Source organism: Chiroxiphia lanceolata, chromosome 6 (genome assembly GCF_009829145.1).
Source record: "Chiroxiphia lanceolata isolate bChiLan1 chromosome 6, bChiLan1.pri, whole genome shotgun sequence".
Classification (NCBI taxonomy): domain Eukaryota; kingdom Metazoa; phylum Chordata; class Aves; order Passeriformes; family Pipridae; genus Chiroxiphia; species Chiroxiphia lanceolata.
In genome coordinates, this window is record NC_045642.1 from 32,928,083 (window position 1) to 32,947,413 (window position 19,331).

General features: G+C 35.0%; 1 protein-coding gene across 5 annotated transcripts in view; it reads left to right on the forward strand.

Moving 5' to 3' along the window:
- FMN1 (formin 1) overlaps nt 1–19,331 on the forward strand; it is a 183,245-nt gene that overhangs the window by 78,941 nt on the left and 84,973 nt on the right. For all 5 annotated transcript variants that reach the window (XM_032691135.1, XM_032691138.1, XM_032691134.1 and 2 more), the window contains one exon: nt 14,995–15,773. In XM_032691135.1, the coding sequence (XP_032547026.1) occupies nt 14,995–15,773 (779 nt within the window). The remainder of the gene's footprint in view (nt 1–14,994; nt 15,774–19,331) is intronic.

The following is a 19,331-nucleotide window of genomic DNA, read 5'->3' on the forward strand; positions in this document are numbered from 1 at the left end:
CATAGCATTTTTGAGAAAGAAGAGACTGAAGTCCTATTAAATTGTTGAGCTCCTAAGGCTCCCAGACAATGGCAGCAACATTATCTTTAAAGTATGTATTTCCTAAAATACTAAAATCCCAGCAGGAGAAAAATCTCTCTATAATGAAAAATCTGCATAGCCAGTGCTAGAGAAGGTGGAATTGCAGACTAGGGAATGATGGTAAAGGACAGGAGCAATAAAACAGTAATTTTCTACAGGGTGCATAGCAGCATGCAAAGCACAATCTCTTTGAAACTGCCTGTTGACAATTGCAAAAGGAAGCTTGGAGCGATTCTTCGTGGTGTATGAAGATATTCCCCAGTTCAGTGCTTAATTTTGTTTTAAAAACTTGCATATTTTAATAGCTGTATTCATTTCATATTCTGTAATCAATTTCTTGATGAAGTTTTAAGCATTTCTTCTGTGCTCAAATAGTTATATTAAGCAAAATTCTCCCACTTCTCCTCCTCCATTGACTTCCCATTTTTCATATTTTTGATGAAGTGTGTGCTTTTCATCCTTATTTTCCTTTAATCATGTGTTTACATTGTGATTACTTTCTTATCAGATAGCTTGAATATCGAGGAAGATTCTTCTTTTGTTATGTTGTGGGCTTTTTCACTGCTACTTGCCATACTGCCATTCTCATATTTTCAATGCAATTTCACTATGACAACTTCAGATGTTTAAACCTCATGTCAGCTGCAGAATGCTGTTAATTCCACATGTTGATCCGAGGATTCCCCTGATTATTTAAGAAGTCACCGCAGACCATATTCCCTGTATTGAAAACAGTGAAAGTCTCTGTAACTCTGTTTCAGCACATGGATATTGTATTATATAGTCAAAATGTGCATAGAGCAAGATAATTTATAGCCTTAAAATTCAGAAAGACTGAGTTCCTGCTCAAATTTAGACACTTTGCAAAACACTCTGCTTAATTAGGGCTAAAATGAAACTCTTTAAAAAATTTCGTTATAACTCGCTACATTTTTCATCATTTGTGAAAATTAATTTTTCTCATCACCTTGAATAAATATGTTACACACTCAGGAGAAGAAGTAGAACACATATTTTGAACATTATGACATTATTTTGACAGACTTGGAAGACTTCTGTAACAAAGGAAAAATTGTCTGTAAGAGAAATTAAGTGAAATGATCATGGGATTATAAATGCCTATAAAAATTAAGTAGTATCAAAGTTACCATTTTGATTTTGAAAATATGTACCCCATACCTCCTTGCCAGAGTTATCTGTGCTTTGAAATTTACTACACCAGATATTTGTTTAAATCTAATAGTTTTAAACCATTTGTCTGAATGAAATAGGTAATTGCATCTATTACATCATCGTCTGGTGTTGAACAAACTATTAATTGCCATTTCCACAGAGCCACCAAAGGTGTTATAAAATAACACTGGAGCAAAACTAAGTTTCACTGATTAATGGGTGCCACAAGTTACTCTTAGTTAGGTGGGGATCACCCTTCCAATGATGCTTTCAAAAAGAAAGCTTGACCCTTTTATTGATAGTTAGGCAATGTGAAAGAAAACCCACTGGAAATCAAAGCAGACATTAAGAGCTGGACATATGTATGGAGATGTGAGAGCTAGAATTTTAGGTAAAAGTGGTGAGTAAGAATACTAGGACTGGTAGTCCTAGAGATCTGAGACAAGCAAACTGAAGGGCAAAAGAAGTAGCCTGGAAAATAAGATAGAAAACAGTAGAAGGTAGATTGCAGAGACTTGAGTCTGGGTGTCATGATAAAGGTTTTACTTATATGTAAGCAATTTTCCCCAGAATATTATCCTAGAATGAATATCTTCCATTCAGTATTTGATTTTATTTTTGTTGGTCAGTTAGTAATACCCTCCCTTGTTTATTAATCAAAATCTAATCTGAATATAGATAGTTTCACTGTGTTTTTTTCTAGTGTCCTAAGTTTTAATTTGTCAGGAGGTTTTCTAAGTATAAACTGGACTTTATAATATGTGTCAAGGTAACCATGTATTCCTGTTATTCATATTTTATGCACAGAGACCTAAGATGTAACAGATTTATTGGGATGCTTACAGTTGCATATATGGTCAGTCACAGTTCATTTTTAATGTACATTGCAACTATAAATTGGATCCCAGAATCTCAAGATAGTTGCTTATTAAAGAAGGTGACCACTCGAGGACAACTGACTAAAGTGACTTGTGACTCTTATTGCATTTTGCAGTTTGAGAAAGTATAGAATCTGCTTTTCCAGGTCAGCACTGTCATGTCTTTACTACAATACTGTGGTGTCTCTCCCTGTGAGTCTGTGCATCGTTCTTATATCTTTCAGCTTCAGCACACATAATGCAGAAGTCTTAAAATCTTGCTGCTATTTCATTATACAGTTTTTAAATTTTGTCTGGAATAACTCCCATCTGAATGAGATATCGGCTCTGTCGAAGAGAAAGTTTCTGTGTAGCTGCATTACTTGGAAACTTGATGGAGAGGGATAAAATTAAGGTTGTTCTGGTTGTTCCCGTTTGAGTAATGGACCAAAGTTGGGTTTTTTTAAGACATTTCTGTGTGTGCAATATTTTCCTCAAAGCCATGATGGGAAAGTCTAGAATAGCGTGATGATGCATAATTAGCACATAGTATAAGTTAGTTTAAAGTAGGTATATTTTTTACATGGAGTCATTTCCATAATTAATGTTATACTTCTCTTTATCCATGTAGCATCTCTGGAGTTCATAAGCTGTATCTTAGATAAGTGTACTAGTATCTTTATCTGCTAAGTGTAGCATAAACATTTCTACAAAGTTAAAAATATTAGTTATAAACACAGTGTTGGGTTTTCTTCTACCTGTTACCTGCTTGGTGAGTATTTAAAGACTCTCTTCTGGTTTTACCACTGAAGTTCATGGTAGTATCTGCAGAACTGGAAGCTTCCTGGTCAAAGTAAGATAGAAGTCATGAAAGATAAGCTTGTGTGGTGGGTATCTACTCATAGACTTTGCCTTTACAAGAATATTTGCAGTTTGCATTTTCTCTTTAATCATTGTAATTGAGGTGAGTATTGTCAATATGAAAAGAAATCTTTTCTACAATGAAGTTGTGAGGAAAGAAATGGTTTGTTTGGGTTATGTTACGTTGTATGTTACGCATTTTCCTTTCACAGAAAATGTGTAACGTAATGAAAACTGTTGGTTTTTGAATGTGAAGCCGAATGTGAAATTAACCTTTGCCTTAATTTCCTTTGCTATAGAAAAAGAGCTAGTAGTTTTTGTAGTATAATATGTTTTAGGTTGAAGGAAGGACTGACTCACCAAGCAATCAAGTTGTTTTGGCATGCAGAATTTGCTCTCTGTAACATGTGAGGAATGTGATAATTGTAAGCATCAGAGGATTAATCTTTTAGGTGAATGTATTTCTTAAAGTAAAATTGAATCTCTGTTGTTTTTTTGATATCTGGTTTCAAAAAGGCCCCAGAAAATAATTTCCCTCCATAGCTAGGAAGTGAATGGCTTGCTACACCTCAAAATCTTTTTGTTGTTTTGATTGCACATGTGAACTCTCTATATATCAGTGGAAAGGCTAGTCATCTCTAAAAATTCTTAGAACCTTTAGACAGAAATGATGTTCATTATGAAGAATAAAAATAATCTGTTTCTAAAAGTGTAGAGCTACTTTTTTATTATTCTCATAGCACTTTTTGGCTGAATATTTCCCACTGAGAAGTATTCATTGCTGTCTGTTATCCTTCTATAAATATGTAAGTTTAACTTTGGTTACTGTTTTCCATGTGCTGTACTGATAATGCTTTTTGCTTCAACTTTTACTTAAACAAAATAATTGGTTGAAACTTAGCAAAATGTGATCTATATCATTACTCTCCTATGTAGTTACAAGGCTTTGTTATAATGACTTAGTCTTGTAGTTTGGTTACCAAAGAAATTAATTATTTATACTGTGAAGCAGTGTTGACAGTAAACTCTCTCAAAAAGAAAAGGAAGAAAAGAGAAGAAAAACAAGGTTGCATTACAATTCTGGCAACATCAGCCACACTAATAAAATCAAATTCAATGTTGGTTTACGACTTTGAATTTATGTGACTGCACAGGATCAAAGGATTTGTATCCCACTGGACTGCAAGGTCTGTAGTTCATGGCAAAAAAACTCATCAAAAAGAACATTTTAGTAGTAGGGCTTTTCATTTTAATCAGCCACAGTAATAAAAAAGCTGTTAGGTGTCCAAAAACATTCTCCCAAGATCAGAGACAACTTGCTCTCTATTACAATCAGTTCTCTTATTGGATCCATACTGCCTCTGTAGTTTTTGTCACTGAAACTTCATCTTCAGCTTGTTTTCAGCCATTTTTTTACGTTGTTTTCACATTTTGCATGCCAAAGCATTCTATGTGTCGGTAAAAATAATGATTCATGTCATTTCCCTGGCAATTGAGAAATACTATAACTTATTTAAAGTAAATTATCATCAAAACATATGATTAAATAATATATAATTTTAGTAAGAGCTCTTATACTTCTATGTATTGTATTTAAAAATATTCTAGTAGCAATACTAGGGTTTTTTTCTCCTTGCATATAGTCTTCCGATCACCACCACAAAGAATTGGTATTAGTATTTTTGTATCTATACGGATGTGGTAACTGAGGCTGTCCTAAGACTAAGGTAGCAGCTGCAAGTGAGAAGCAGAGTAGAGAAGTAACTAAAAAGTTTGTGATAGGAAATGAATGTTTGGATTTTGCATATTAATTGTTCGTGGTCCTGGTTCAACAAAAGTTTGAAATAAATTTTTAGCTGATGACATGGTTTCCTTCTTTTGTTAGCTTTGCCTCAGAAAAATTATATCCAATATATCATTTACATTTATTAGTGTGTTGCATACTGAGTTGCCTCATTCCATTCTACAGAATTTAAATATTTAACAGAGCTTAACAATATTTAGAGATTTTACCAATTAAATTGTCCACAAAAATACCAGTTTTCGTAGAAATTTTAGGGGTAGGTCTCAATTTAGCTGGATACCCCATTCTTACATATTAGGTAGGATTTATTTTTCCTGGCATAAGCTAGCTTACATTTAGAAAGAATCAACACAGTCACTTTCTGCAAGAATCACTCCCTTTTGCATGGCATGACAGGTAGCTGCTGTACACTAATTTTTTGCAAATTCAAGTGGGTATAGTATTACTTTCTCTATTCTAATTCACTACAGCCTGAGATACATTCAGGCTTAAAATGGTTTTTGTCAGCTGAATATTTTCATGGGCTTGTTATTTTAAAAACAGTCCTTCAAATGAACAGAAACTTTAGTATTAGTGGGAATTTTATGAGTTACCTACCAAACATCTTAAATCTTCGTAAAATTCCAAATTATCTGCTGTTAATATTTATTTATTCATAACCTGAAATTTGCCTCTTTAAGCACATGTTAACAGTTGGCTTTATTAAGTCCTATTTAGTCTAGTTTTTAAGAGTTTTTTTATCATTTATCTCAAGGGAAGACATTGTTTTGCAAATGTGTCTATGGTAAGAAGTTAGTGAATCCAAGCCATTAATAATTTTCTGTTTGATATATATCACAGAATCAACTGGGTTGGAAAAGACCTCCGAGACCATCAAGTCCAACCCTTGATCCAATGCTGCCATGGTTGCTAGACCATGGCACTAAGTGCCACATCCAGTCTCATCTTAAAAACCTCCAGGGACAGAGACTCTACCACTTCCCTGGGCAGCCCATTCCAATGCCTGATTACTCTCTCTGTAAAGAATTTCTTCCTAATATCCAACCTAAAGCTCCCCTGGCACAGCTTAAGACTGTGCCCTCTTGTCCTACTGCTGGTTTTCTGGGAGAAGAGACCAACCCCCACCTGGCTACAACCTCCTCTCAGGTAGCTGTAGAGAGTGATGAGGTCTCCCCTGAACCTCCTCTTCTCCAGGCTGAACAACCCCAGCTCCCTCAGCCTCTCCTCATAGGACCTGTGCCCCAGTCCCTTCACCAGCCCTGTTGCTCTCCTCTGGACCTGCTCCAGCACCTCTGTGTCCTTCCTGAACTGAGGGGCCCAGAACTGGACACAGTACTCCAGGTGTGGCCTCACCAGTGCTGAGTACAGGGGCAGAATCACTTCCCTGGTCCTGTTGGCCACGCTATTCCTGATCCAGGCCAGGATGCCATTGACCTTCTTGGCCACCTGGGCTCACTGCTGACTCACGTTCAGCTTCTTGTCAATCCAAACTCCCAGGTCCCTTTCTACCTGGCTGCTCTCCAGCCACTCTGTGCCCAGCCTGTAGCGCTGCAGGGGGTTGTTGTGGCCAAAATGGAGGACCTGGCACTTGGCCTTGTCGAACCTCATCCCGTTGGAATCAGACCATCTATCCATGTCAGATACAATAATTTAGATTAGTGAGATTTCTCTGTGGGCACTGAGATGCCACAGTAGAGTACATAATGTAGCAGGTGCTGAAGTGGACACAATAGGATCCATAAATGTGGAGTGTGCTGTGGAGTACAGTGGACATTATTAGAGATACTTTTCCCTATATTTGGATTCATAATGTTTGCAGGATCTTGAGAGATTACCAAGAAATTTCAAGGGCACATCTAATTGTTTTATTAGAAGTTATGGAGAGGAGGAGGGATGTACTCTTATTAAGGGGGTTGATCTGAATAAAGTGACATGTATATAGGACAGCTGTAGGAAAAGAAGAACTAGAGATGAGCTGTTGTGAGCTATGCATTGTATAACACAATTCTCCAAGTAAGTTAATTTGTGTAATCTAAAATGATTGGATGGTAGTTCTTAACAGGGAACGGACTGCAGGGAAAGACAGGAAAGAAAACCTAGGTTATTGTAAGTTGATGAAAACATTTACAGAGCAGACACAAAGCAGTCAGGATGAGGAAAGCAAACTTTAGGCAATCTGGAAATCACTCTGTGAGGAGAGAGGAAAAGAGTACAGAACATGAGGAGAGAATCAAAGGCCCACAAAGAGCTGGAGGAGGAGATGCTGGAGCTTAGAAGAATATAGGACTTTGTGCAGTCTGTAATGTAAGGGGGGATTTGTGTCTCGTACAGAATAGTCTCTTGAAATGTGTAGTCCTGGTCAGAAAAATCTTGTGCCATAGATCTGCTTTGCAGGGCTATTCATACTCTTCCAATAGTGATAAAAATGAAGGTGTGTTTGTTACCTTTTGCTTATGTGGTCACTGAAAGCTTAGCAGTAATGAGAAGGAATCATAGAATATGCTGAATTGGAAGGGAGCCATCAGGGTCATCGAGTCCAACTCGTGGCTCTGAGCAGGACACCCCAAAAATCACAGCGTGTGCCTGATTTAGTTCCCACTCCCACTGTATTCTACTGTCAGCAGACTTAATAAGTTCCAGTTGTGGATTTATTTGGGGTTTTTCATAAGCTCATGGAACATATATTAAAAAAAAGCCAAACAAACAAACAAAACCCCCAGCTATTTCTTATTCATTGTCTTCATAGACCCACTAGACTCAATAAGTACAAATGCACTGGCCAAAAGCTTACAAATCTTCTGAAAGGCACTTCATGTTGGAGACAGGCACACAGGCTTTGCAACTGAAAGGATGTTATGGCTATTGTAGATTCTGGGTCTTGAAAAATGGTAAAGAGGAGGAAGACAGAAAGCATATATAAAGAATCAAATTTTTGAAGAATGGCATTTAGTTTAGGAGAAGAATAAATTTATAGTAATACAAAAATGTGAAGGATGTCAACAAGCCTCTAATGAATATGGTAATTTCAATGACACATTTTCTATGTAGTATACAGTTGAATATGCGTGGAAGATGAAATGGGAAAGACAGATAAAAACAGCACTGGGGAAGAAGTTAAGGGAACAAAGCAAAGGGGTAATACAACTAACATACTAGGGGGAAGGAGACACACTAGGAGGGAGGAGAGTGAAGAATAGCTGAAGGTGTTAATAAATGTATTTTAAGTTTGCAGGACCGAGTCTATATAAAAGAAGTATTCAAAATGTGTTATAAATGCAAACTAATTCGGAAATGACATGAACATGTGTCATGGTTTGAGATAGCCCCAAAATCCAATTCCCCAGTTCATAGCTACAGATACATAGTCCAGCTTAACACTGTTCCAAGTCTCTGTAGCCCCCCACTGGGGACTGGGGGGGCCCAGCCCCCAGTGGGGCTGCCGCAGTTTCTCCTCGTGGCTCCTACGACATGGCTACTTCTTCTAACCCCGAAACTACAACTCTTCTTTTCCGGTCTGGTTGTGGTATGTTTACATTTTCTGCAGGAGCGCCCATTGGGCAGAATTTCAAAACTTCCAGGGGTTTCCACCCCTTGGGGTCTACCACTTTTCTTAACCTCTGGGGGGAAAACAAGATCAAAACCACTACAACATGTTACTGGCTATATCCAGAATAGTTTTGACTGAAACTGGAACAGTGAATTGAAAGAATATTGGAAACATAAACGTTCAAGAAAATGTAAGGATATGTTAATTTAAACACTCACTATAAAAATTACATGCTTGATTTGAATGTTCTTGCAGTAGAGAAAGCAGGTATTCTGCTAATACCTTCAGTTTTTCATTGATTTTTTGTATTCAGAGAAGGGCAGTTGGCTGGGTTTGAAGTTTTTCTAACAAAGGATAAGAAAACACTAGAAGTAAGAGCAGATGGAGTACGAAACAGGGCATTTCTCAAAAAAGTAATTTCTCCTTAGACTGCCTTTAAATATCTACTTGTATTGAGTGTATTTCTTTCTCACACACTCATTCAGTTGTTCATTTACCTGTGTTTTTTTATAAACAGGATATATATTTTCAGAGTAAATATTTAAATTATCAAACTTAAAGTGAATTAGTCCTTAAAATGTTATGTGAATTTTAAGTCATTTGTAGGCCTATAGATAAGAAATAATGCAAATGATATTTAAAAAAACGTGTATGTTGAAGTGTAAGTAGGTATATTTTAATTACGTGCTATGCCAATAATTTTTTTTTTCAAAATTGCTAGGTACAATACTTTATTTCTTTCTCAACTGCATAAATGCCAATAGTTGTTAAACAACTAAATATTCAGAAATATATAACAAAACAGTGTAGTGTATACCTGCCATGGTCAAATTTCCCACAACTACTTTTGCTACATTTCCTCTATATGTATTTAATATTTTTAAATTAGAGGACTGGACTCTGTATACATTGCCTACCCAAATATTTACAGTTCTGTGAATGTTTGAGAATGGTCAGTTATTACTTTTTTACTGTGAGGTGTGAGAACAATCCTTACTGCATACCCTTGAAAATGGTAATATACCATATTTAACTGTTATGTTTGGTGAAGTATTTGTTAGAGAGGAATTTTGAATTTAAATATAAATTGGCATGGGCTTAACTTTTTTTTTTCCTGTGGAGAAATCCTTTGCTAAATGTCTGATTGTTGTTAAAATTTAAAACAAATGTATGTTTTTTTAAGGACAGAGATTTAACAAAAAAAGGACTTCTTTTCCTTTGTCAACACAATACAAGAATAAAAAGTGTGAATTCTTCCAAAAACTGAAGATGAAATTACTTAGAGTGAACAAAACCAAAAAGTCAGAGGCTGTCTGTAAAAAATTTGGTTTCCCTCTCTTTTCTATGGACACTTCCTTGATTGCCAAAATGCTATTAAGACAAAAAAGCTGTGAACTCTATAAAAATACTTTTCATCGGCAACTCCATAATTCTTATCTTTTTTTTCCTTATTTTCTTTCTCCTTTTTTTAATATCCCTCCTCCCCCAAACATTTCCACTTCTGTAAAATATATCCTTAGATACTTCATGTCTTCTTTGTTCCCATTTTTTTAATTTTCTTGGCTTGGCATAAGTAACTAATTAGATGTAACAATCAGTGTATAAAAGTCAGAGAAGGGAATAAAATCGAGCTCGCTTTCTTCCTAATATGTTGTTTTTCCACACTAATTAGAGTAAAAACCTGTAAAAGTGTGTGTTTCTCAGTTAAAGAACAGGTCTGTATCTGATATACCTAGAATAGCTTTGTTCATTAAATATGTGTCATTTTTACACACTCACTTTTCAGAGTAGAATTACACTGTAAACACTAGTGAAAAAGTATTAGGCATTGACAGTGGAGCATTAACTTGCTAGTTTCAAAGCAAAGTTCTGCATATTGCTTGCTCTAGACAGTGTTTTAGAGATTTTTTTTTTAATGTTTTACTGTTAAACTGCTCGGGATTTTTGTTAACATTTATGGTGAAAATAAGTCATGACTAATTACAAGCCAGCAACTGATTTTTGAATGTAGATTGCTGTAGAGATTTATACTTTCCTCATATTCATACATACAAACTGTTTCACAGCTTTTCATATCAGAGCAATTCTGTGTTATGGTTGAAAAGTTTTTGTCGACATAAAATCACATTATATAAATCAGTACCAAAACAAATATATTTTGGTGGATTGCATTTAATTGACTGTAATTGACTATATTGACTGTATTAAATGAGACTGTAATCTTTCTGTCACCTATCAGAGCACAGAGAAAAGCTGTCACATTTATCTCTGTATTGAGATTTATCTGTGTCAATCCACATTATCATTTCAAAGACATTTAAACAACCTCTAGTTTACATTCTGAATGAGAGGATTTAGTCTTTTGCGATTAATTACATGATTTTTCATCTCATACTGTAACGATACAGTGATTCAAATTTTGTACTTTATCTTCCTTTGAAGAAATTCTTAATTTCCTGGCTTTCATAGAACCAAGGCTGAGCTGTTGGCATTGTCTCAGAAAATGCATCTTGCATTTTTTTCTCTTCATTGTGTCAAGTTACGTAGTAGGTGCCAAAAGGAAGGCACTGGAATCACGGCAGAGGAATGGGTGTAAGATGGGAAGACACTGGAAGGCCATTCCAAATGCTCCTCTTGTTTTCCAGGTTACAGTGTTTCAGTATTTTTGAATATTTGCATAATCATCTTTGTACCATGACAATATCATATATTTTAGGAAGAGGGGTCTTTTTTTATTGTTGTTGATGGAGGGGTTTTCGTTGTTGTATGGTTTTTTCTTTTTGTTTAGGGGTGGCTTTTCTTTTACTCATTATTTTTTAGGAAGAGGATAATAGAGGCCTTCTGAGCTTATATATAAATGTTTGTGTCTAAGGGATCTAAGAAGTCTGCTGGGATCATTTGCTCTCGTGAGTTGATTTTACTCAAGGCAAATGGATCATGCCTGTTTTGTTCATAGATACCAGACAAACCTTGAGAAGTTAAAATGATTTTTGGGTGCAGCTGCACTGGTGAGACTTGAATAGCAAATAAAGCACAAAGATTACTTTTTTGCATATGACAGTTCTTTTAATATATTCTGATACAGAGCTGTTGACTCACGATCAGTCTGTGATGTGCTGTCCTTCGCAAATCCTTTTCCCCTAGAATTGCCATACTACTGATCAATCCCTTCAGAACCTATGTGTGCTGCAGTTCTCTTTCTTGAAGTGTAGCATGTATTTTCAGACTGCTTCCTTGTCTGATAAAATTTTTATGAATTCTGAATTTTAACAGTGTTCTTCAGCTTCCTAGCATAGTATTGTTTGCATATTTAATATTGGCAATGAATGCAAGAAAGATTGTACCAAAGTAAGGCAACTTTTTTCAGTAGTATACTGCTATGTGAATCAGGCTTAAGATATTCAGGATGTACTTTCAAATATGTGATTGAAAACTTATTCCAGCACATTAAGGCCTTAACAGTACGTTGTTTTGCATACTTATATTTTCTTTTAAGCTAGCAATATGAAAATAGTAATAAGCTTTTATTGAAACATACCTACCTTTAATATAGTATTCGTAAAAGTAATCTGTAGAAAATACATCTCTGCTGTCACGGAAATTTAGGTGGCTGCATCAATCTTGTGTGTGTGTGTGTGCGCGCACGCGTGTGTGTACAGAAGAGGGAGTAATATCTAAAAAAAACTCGATAATGTTACTGGCAAGAGTCTTTGATACAAAGAAAAGCCAGAGAACCTCCACACACCAAGGCTTGAGGGCTTAATTTGATACATTCTCTGAAAGAGCAGATTAATGGTGCAAGAAAGTGAAATGGTCAGGGGAGTAGAAATGTGTTCCTTGCTCTAGTTTATTTGATGATGAATCTGGCTGTACAATCCCAATTTTTTTTATGAGTGTTGCTGAGAAGCAAGCAACTAGGCATCTGTACAAGTCAGCAAAGTGGCAAATGCAGCTTTCATATGAAAACAACTGCTATCCTCTATGTCTAAAACATGCTGTTGAACATCTCCCACATTGTTCTTTGTAATGTCTTCATTTCACACAGAAATTTATACAGGCATTTTACTCTAATAGGTTTCAAAATCCTCTGCTCTTCTTCAGAAATAAATCATTTTCATTCATGCATAGGGTGGCTTTATAAGGTCTAGTTTTCAGCTGCCCTCTCATATCTTCTGTCCCTCCAGCCTTCTTCCCACACCTTACCTCCCTCAGACATCTTTTTACGTGCTGAAAATTTTTTCAGTTTCATTCTGCTTAAAGTAGCTGTGACTAAACTGTTATATTCTAATCATGTTTGATCTCCATTTGATTCATTATATGATATTAGAGCATTTCCTCTCATTTTAAGAAATATTTGCCAGGAAGTAGACCTTTAGTAAGAATACATATGCATTATTTATGTGTATATATAAAAATAGTACATATTAATATACATATTCTAGAATTTTTGTCAAAAGTATTATATATGCAAGCTGAAAAGGTTTCAATATTACTTAATCTTATGGTGAATAAGATAATTATTTTGAGATAAAAAGTAATTAAAAACTTGGTCTATTACTTATTACTCTTTTTATTGCACTCAGTTGGATATGACTGATCTTTTACATTGATGAGATGTTCAACACACATTTCCAATGTTTCATTTTTGCTACACTTGCGTTTCTTTTTTGTGCTTGATAACTTTAGCTTTAATTCTTGTTAATATAAATTTTCTGTGTTAACAGAAAATAATTTTGAAAATATGAAAGAATGAAAAGCAAGAAAAAGCATAAAACAATCACCTCAAATATAATTTTGAGGTTAAACCACCAATTTTATATTGTAATATAAAGACTGAAGATCTGTATTTGAAAAGGCTTATAATACTAATACAGTTGCTTTCATGCCCATTTAAATGTAATAAATAGTTTTGTTAGATACTGTGCTTGTTTTACAGTGTGTTTTTAAGGTGGCCTCAGATTTACTGCTGGGAAAATCTCTAATGTTCAAAGGAAATTGTTCTATGGGGGAGTTTTTGATGTCCAATAGGAGCAAAATACTATGATAAAAAAAACAGTTAAATTCCCTAAGGCAAACTTACTTCATTACCTCATTTATGGGTCAGTATGCCAAGTTTAAAGAGACAGGTGATTTCTTCGGAACAATTCAAATGGCCAGAAATCTTGTGATAGTTGAACTGAACTAGTAATAAAGCTGAGTGACAACAAACTTTGATAGAGTAACAGCAGGAAAAGAAAAAGCTAAACAAGTCTATTCTGTTGTACATATTCTTCCTAATTCTTCTATAAAACTAAAAGAAATTGGGTTGTTTCCAATGCAAATCTCTGTTTCATTATCTTTGCAAGACTTTAAACTTGATTTCTGACCTTTACACTTGCCAGTTGAGAAAAGGAGCATTTTGTACCCAGTATTTTCAGAGTGTTTACCTTGGATTTTATCTTAAGAAATTGATTAGAATACAAGCTGATCATACTGCTCTAAGAAATAATGTATATTGTTTGCATATCTAATCAAGCATTGTTGTACAATATAAAGTCCCAATATATTACATTATACACGTATTACTTGAATGTATGTTAATTAATGCCATAAACTATGAACTCCGACCTAATACTCAAGTTGGAATGGTAACTAGGAAGTGCTGTGTTGCCACTTCTGACAAGCACTGTGTGGGAATTTCGTAAGTGTAAATTGTTGTACCTGCAGGAATTTGGGAAAATCGAAGCTCATTATGGCTTCTGTTGAAATGTTGGCTTCCCTTGGTAGAGGGATCCTGAAAGAACCATGCAAAGAAACAAGATAGCATCAGCCAGCTGCCTGATAGCATCATGGCATAACAGAAAATAGCTTGTAGAGATTCAATCATCTGGAATAGCAGGATTGGATTGGATTGTATTATTTAAAGGAGATCTTTCTATACCAAATGTTTTATATTTTTCTTATATGTGGTAACATAAATGGTTTTTTTTTTCTTCCTTCCTTAATTATTCAGTGAAATTGTCTTGATCCTCTTAGTTCTAAGATTTATTTTCTTGAATTGTAGATTAAAGTATATCTGGTAGAAATGAAGTTTTAATCTAATAGTAAAGATAAACTTGAAGAATTTATGTATATCCCTGTGAATTTAATTGATGATAGCACTTAATAGATTAAGAAATTATTTTAATTTGTTATTTATTGTATTCTGGATGAATTTTGACTTCTGTTGTTTTTAATCTACTTTTTACTTCCTAACATGTTAACTCTACATATATATATGGCATATTTATGAAACGAAATAGTCAATAAAATCATGTCATTAAATATGATAACATTTGAAAAAGATACCTTTTTCCATAATATACCATTAATTGTTGCATTCAATTAAAAAACAATAAGTCTGCTTAAAGACAGTGTACAACTTAGAATTTGCCCAAATTGATGTTCTGGATATTTACTTATAAAATACGGGTTTTTTGAAACACACCCTGCTTTACATCTCTTTAACGAGTAGTAATTCTCAAATTATGTAGTAGCTTGCAATAAAGGCATTTAGAACTAGGAAAGTGAAGTATTTCTCTCTTTGCTTAATGTAAGAACATAGTCTAAATTTGAAGATTTTTAATTGCTACCAAATTAGCACTTCAGAAGAATATTTGCACTAAGGGATTTTTTTTCTTGTTGCTCTGCAGTCTCAGTTTGAACTCAGGGTATTCCATATTCGTGGAGAACATGCTGTATCAACTGCTCAGCTTGAGGAAACCATTGCACATCTGAAAAACGAACTTGATAATAAATTAAACAGAAGAAATGAAAAAGCAAAGGATGTTGGTGTTTCTACTGAAGATGATAACCCACCAAAGGCATACCGAAATGTATGTATACAGACTGACAGAGAAACTTTCATAAAGCCTAGTGAAGAAGATAACAGAGCTGTGAAAAATAACCAAATAGTACCCAAAAAGCTTAATATTTCTTCTTTGTCACATAGTATTTCTGCCCAAAGTGAAAATAAGGACAATTACAATGTACAGTCTTCAGAAAGTGTCTTATCTTGTCAACCAAAACAAATGCTGCCTCCTCCACCACCACCACCTCCTCCTCCTCCACCACCCCTTCCTGAATCTTCACTGTCAGGTTTAGTTCCTCCACCACCACCTTTGCCAATGGGTCCAACTTCACTGACATCTCAGTTTGGATCTGGTGCACCACTGTCACCTCCACTTTCTGAAGGCTGTAGGAATTTGCAAGCACCGCCACCACCGCCACCACCGCCACTTCCAGGGCTGGGACCTCCTGTTCCACCTCCACTGCCTGGATCTGGGTTACCTCCACCACTTCCACCTCCTGGGCCTGGGTTCTTTTTTAATAGCACTTTATCTTCAAACCAAGGTCCTCGAAAACCTGCCATTGAACCTAGCCGTCCCATGAAGCCTTTGTACTGGACACGGATACAATTGCAAGATAGCAGGTAAAATATATTTACTTGGACTTAGAAGCACTACTTAGAATTGTCATGATATTTAAGGTATACTATTTAAGACCTAATAACAAAATTTAACAGTCTAGGACTGTATAACAAAATCAGTGTAGAGGCATGGAATTGATATGCTTTAATAAAAAAATTGAATCTAGAAAAAAAAATCTAGAAAAAATTGAAGTCTAGAAATAGATCATAGGAAGTTATTTTAAAATATTATAGTCCAATTAAAATTGTATGCATTATAAATGGAAATTTTGTGCATCATAACAAAACCATATTTTTTTGTGGTTTTTTTCCCCCAGTCATCTAAGTACTCCATGGATAACCATAGTGACAGGGTCCTTCCTAGATTTAGCACTAAAAAGCAAAGTGGCTGCCAAGAGATTAGAAAGATTTTAATTTTTTTTTATTAAATCTGAATTAAAATTAGAACTGAAGTTAAAGTTTGGTCATGTAAGAACTTAGTTTCATTTTTGCTTTCCAGTCACTTCATGTGATACTGTCTTCAGAGAACTATGTTGTGTCATCCTCTATGATTCCAGTTCTAGAAAGAGTTAAACTGGAACCTAACGTCTGTGTATAATTCTATCTGAGCAGGAAGAGTAAAGCATATATGTAAATATAGGCAGCTCAGGAACCTATAACATGAAGCATCTATTATGGACAAATCTCAGTACTGTAGTTTTCAAAAAAATAGATATAAAAAATAAAAAAATTACCCATCTTACTGTGATTTAGTGCGGGGATAAAATCTTAGATATGCTTGAGGGAAGGGATGCCATCCAGAATGACCCTCACAGGCTTGAGTAGTGGGACTGTGTAAAGCTCAGGAAGTTCAAGGCCAAGTACAAGGTCTTGCACCTGAGGTGAGGCAACCTCCAATATCAATGGAATCTAGGGGATAGAGGAGGTAGATTTAGATGACATGTAAGAAAGAAATTCTTTACTATGAGGGTGGTGAGGCACTGAAACAGGTTGCCCGGAGGACCTGCTGATGTCTCATTCCTGGAGTGTTCAAGGCCAGGTTGGATGGGGCTCTGAGTAGCCTGGTCTAGTGGAAGGTATCCCTGTCCATGGCGCAGGGGCATTGGAACTAGATGATCTTTAAGGTCCGTTCAACCCTGGCCATTCTATGATTCTATAACGATAGTCTAATAGTGTTAGTTGTACCAAATCCAAAGTTACTGTGAAACATCTGTTTTATTGATTTGTTTATAAGTGATTATTTGGTGAACAGGCATAAGTAAACAATTTTTGGACAGGCTTTTTGAAATGATCCCACAGTCTTTTGTTTATGCTACCCATTCATTCAGCTGACAGGAGAAAAGAAGTTCTCCCATTTACACTTTCTGGACCAGCATGCATACCTTACTGCCACAGTGGTATGTGGTTTCACATGCTGCTCAGCTGCTCTTTTGGATTTTGACTGATTCTAATTTTTGTTCTTGTGTTTATTAACATAATACAGAGCTCCATTAGGAGGGATGGCTCAAAAAGTGGTTTTGAGGGATGCTTAAGTGACATCTACTCTTTCTAGTTTAACAAGGACGTGCTCGTTAATTCAGGTCCTGGATTGTGCAAGTAATGAAATTACATTATTATTTGGATCTTTAAGTTCAAATAATTATCTGTGTTCAAAATTATTTTTAACATAACTGCAGTTGAAAGGTGCTAAATTTAAACATTCTAATAAATGAAATTATATTGTTATATGTGACTTACAGCCATAACACGTCCCAATATTATATACACTGTAATATATATACACACAGTATATTCTATACTGTATTATACACTGTGACTATATTATATATTGTATTATGAATTATTAGAAATTATTTATTATAGTTTATCATAGTAACAATTCTATGTAAATTAATAAAATTATTATCAATGATATTTTATTTTATTGTTCCATTACATTTAAACATTGTTAAAGTAAGTAATTGCAGTTAAGTGTAATTAAATATGAGTTTTATTTTACTTTACAGCTCTGAATTTATTTTGATGAGAAAGTACCATTATTCTAGTATAATAAAGCATTGTAAGGTGTTAATATTTTATATAAAATAGTTGACAGGAACAAAATATTAATAAAATGTTAGTTGTATTTATTCAGTTTTTTAGAATTAAAAACATTGAAATACTTTGGATCAGGAAGCTTGAACATTTTGGTTTTACTTTCCCAAAATTACTAGTGCATAATATTTTCACAGTGAATAAATAGTTGGTCCATAAATAAACCTTACTGTAATTCTTCCTATTGATTCACTGAAATCAAATTGTTTTTTTCTGAAATACTTTTAGTTCACCAAGCTTTTGCAAGATAAGGTTTAAGCATTCTGATGAACTACTGGTCACCATATGTAATGATTGGGCGTTTTCACGATCTGTACTAGAACTGGAAAATTCTTCAAGGGTTTACTGCTCAGATCAGCAGCTCTTCAGGACTTCTTGTTACAGAAAGAATCCTTCATTCTTCTAGTGTCATAGCTGACACTATGGCTAATATCAGGGAGCGTGAAGCTGTGGAGCTCTGAGTGTTTCCTGTGACACAGAATATGCTGCATCAACGGATGCTAATGGAAAAAAATAGGCATTCCTTAAAATTCACCATAGTAGACATACAGTTGAGTATTAAAAAAATCCTAAATTTGAAAAAAAAAGGTGCCTTTTGAATTCATAGGTATTCCATTTTGTTGCATATTACATCTGTTTAGTGACATCAGCCATTTGTATTTTATAGTGGTTTTCATCACCTTTTTTAATTGCAAATAATTTCACTGCCTTTTAGTGACATCTGCTGGAAGAAGTTGTTCCACCTTCTATTGATAAACAGGCAAGAAGAGCCCTCAGCAGTTTTGTTTCCTGAAGCATTGAAATTTTGATACAAAGCCCTTTCAGAATTGAAGTGCGATGTTTGTAGCACTACACAGTATTTCCCCTAAATCCAGATAAAACTAGAGGATTGTGTAAACAGGTTTCAGACTGATCCAAAGCTGAATCTGGTCTTGGAAGGCAAAAAAGGAAGGAAAGATAATCCACATTTAAAATTTACAGTTGATTGTATGGAGAAGAATACTGGCTAGGCTCCCAAAATATAAGCCACATAATTATTCGAGTTTGTCAGAGCTGCAACAAGGATAAATATGAGCATACAACATCTGCAGCTAACATGAAGTAAATCAAGTCCTATGCAGATTAGTCCAAATGCTCTTAAAATATGCTTGGATAAAGTTTGTGCACTATTTGTTGATTTTGTTTATTTTTGTAGGTCTAAATAGATTACTGGGAATTTCTCAAAAAAGCTGCTGTTGAAATATTCCTAATCCTAGTTGAAGTGGCAGAAATCTCTTGAGATGTGTTTGCACAAACTGCAGTTGTTGTACAAAGAACTGTACAATTCAAATAATGCATTTTGATAGTCTAGCAGGCATGGACTAAATAGCTAAAACTAATAGCTAAAACAAGTAGCAAAATATTTTGACTCCTTACAAGAGCAAGTTGTAGGGGAGGAATGCCCTTTGTGTTCCTTTGAGTTTAAAT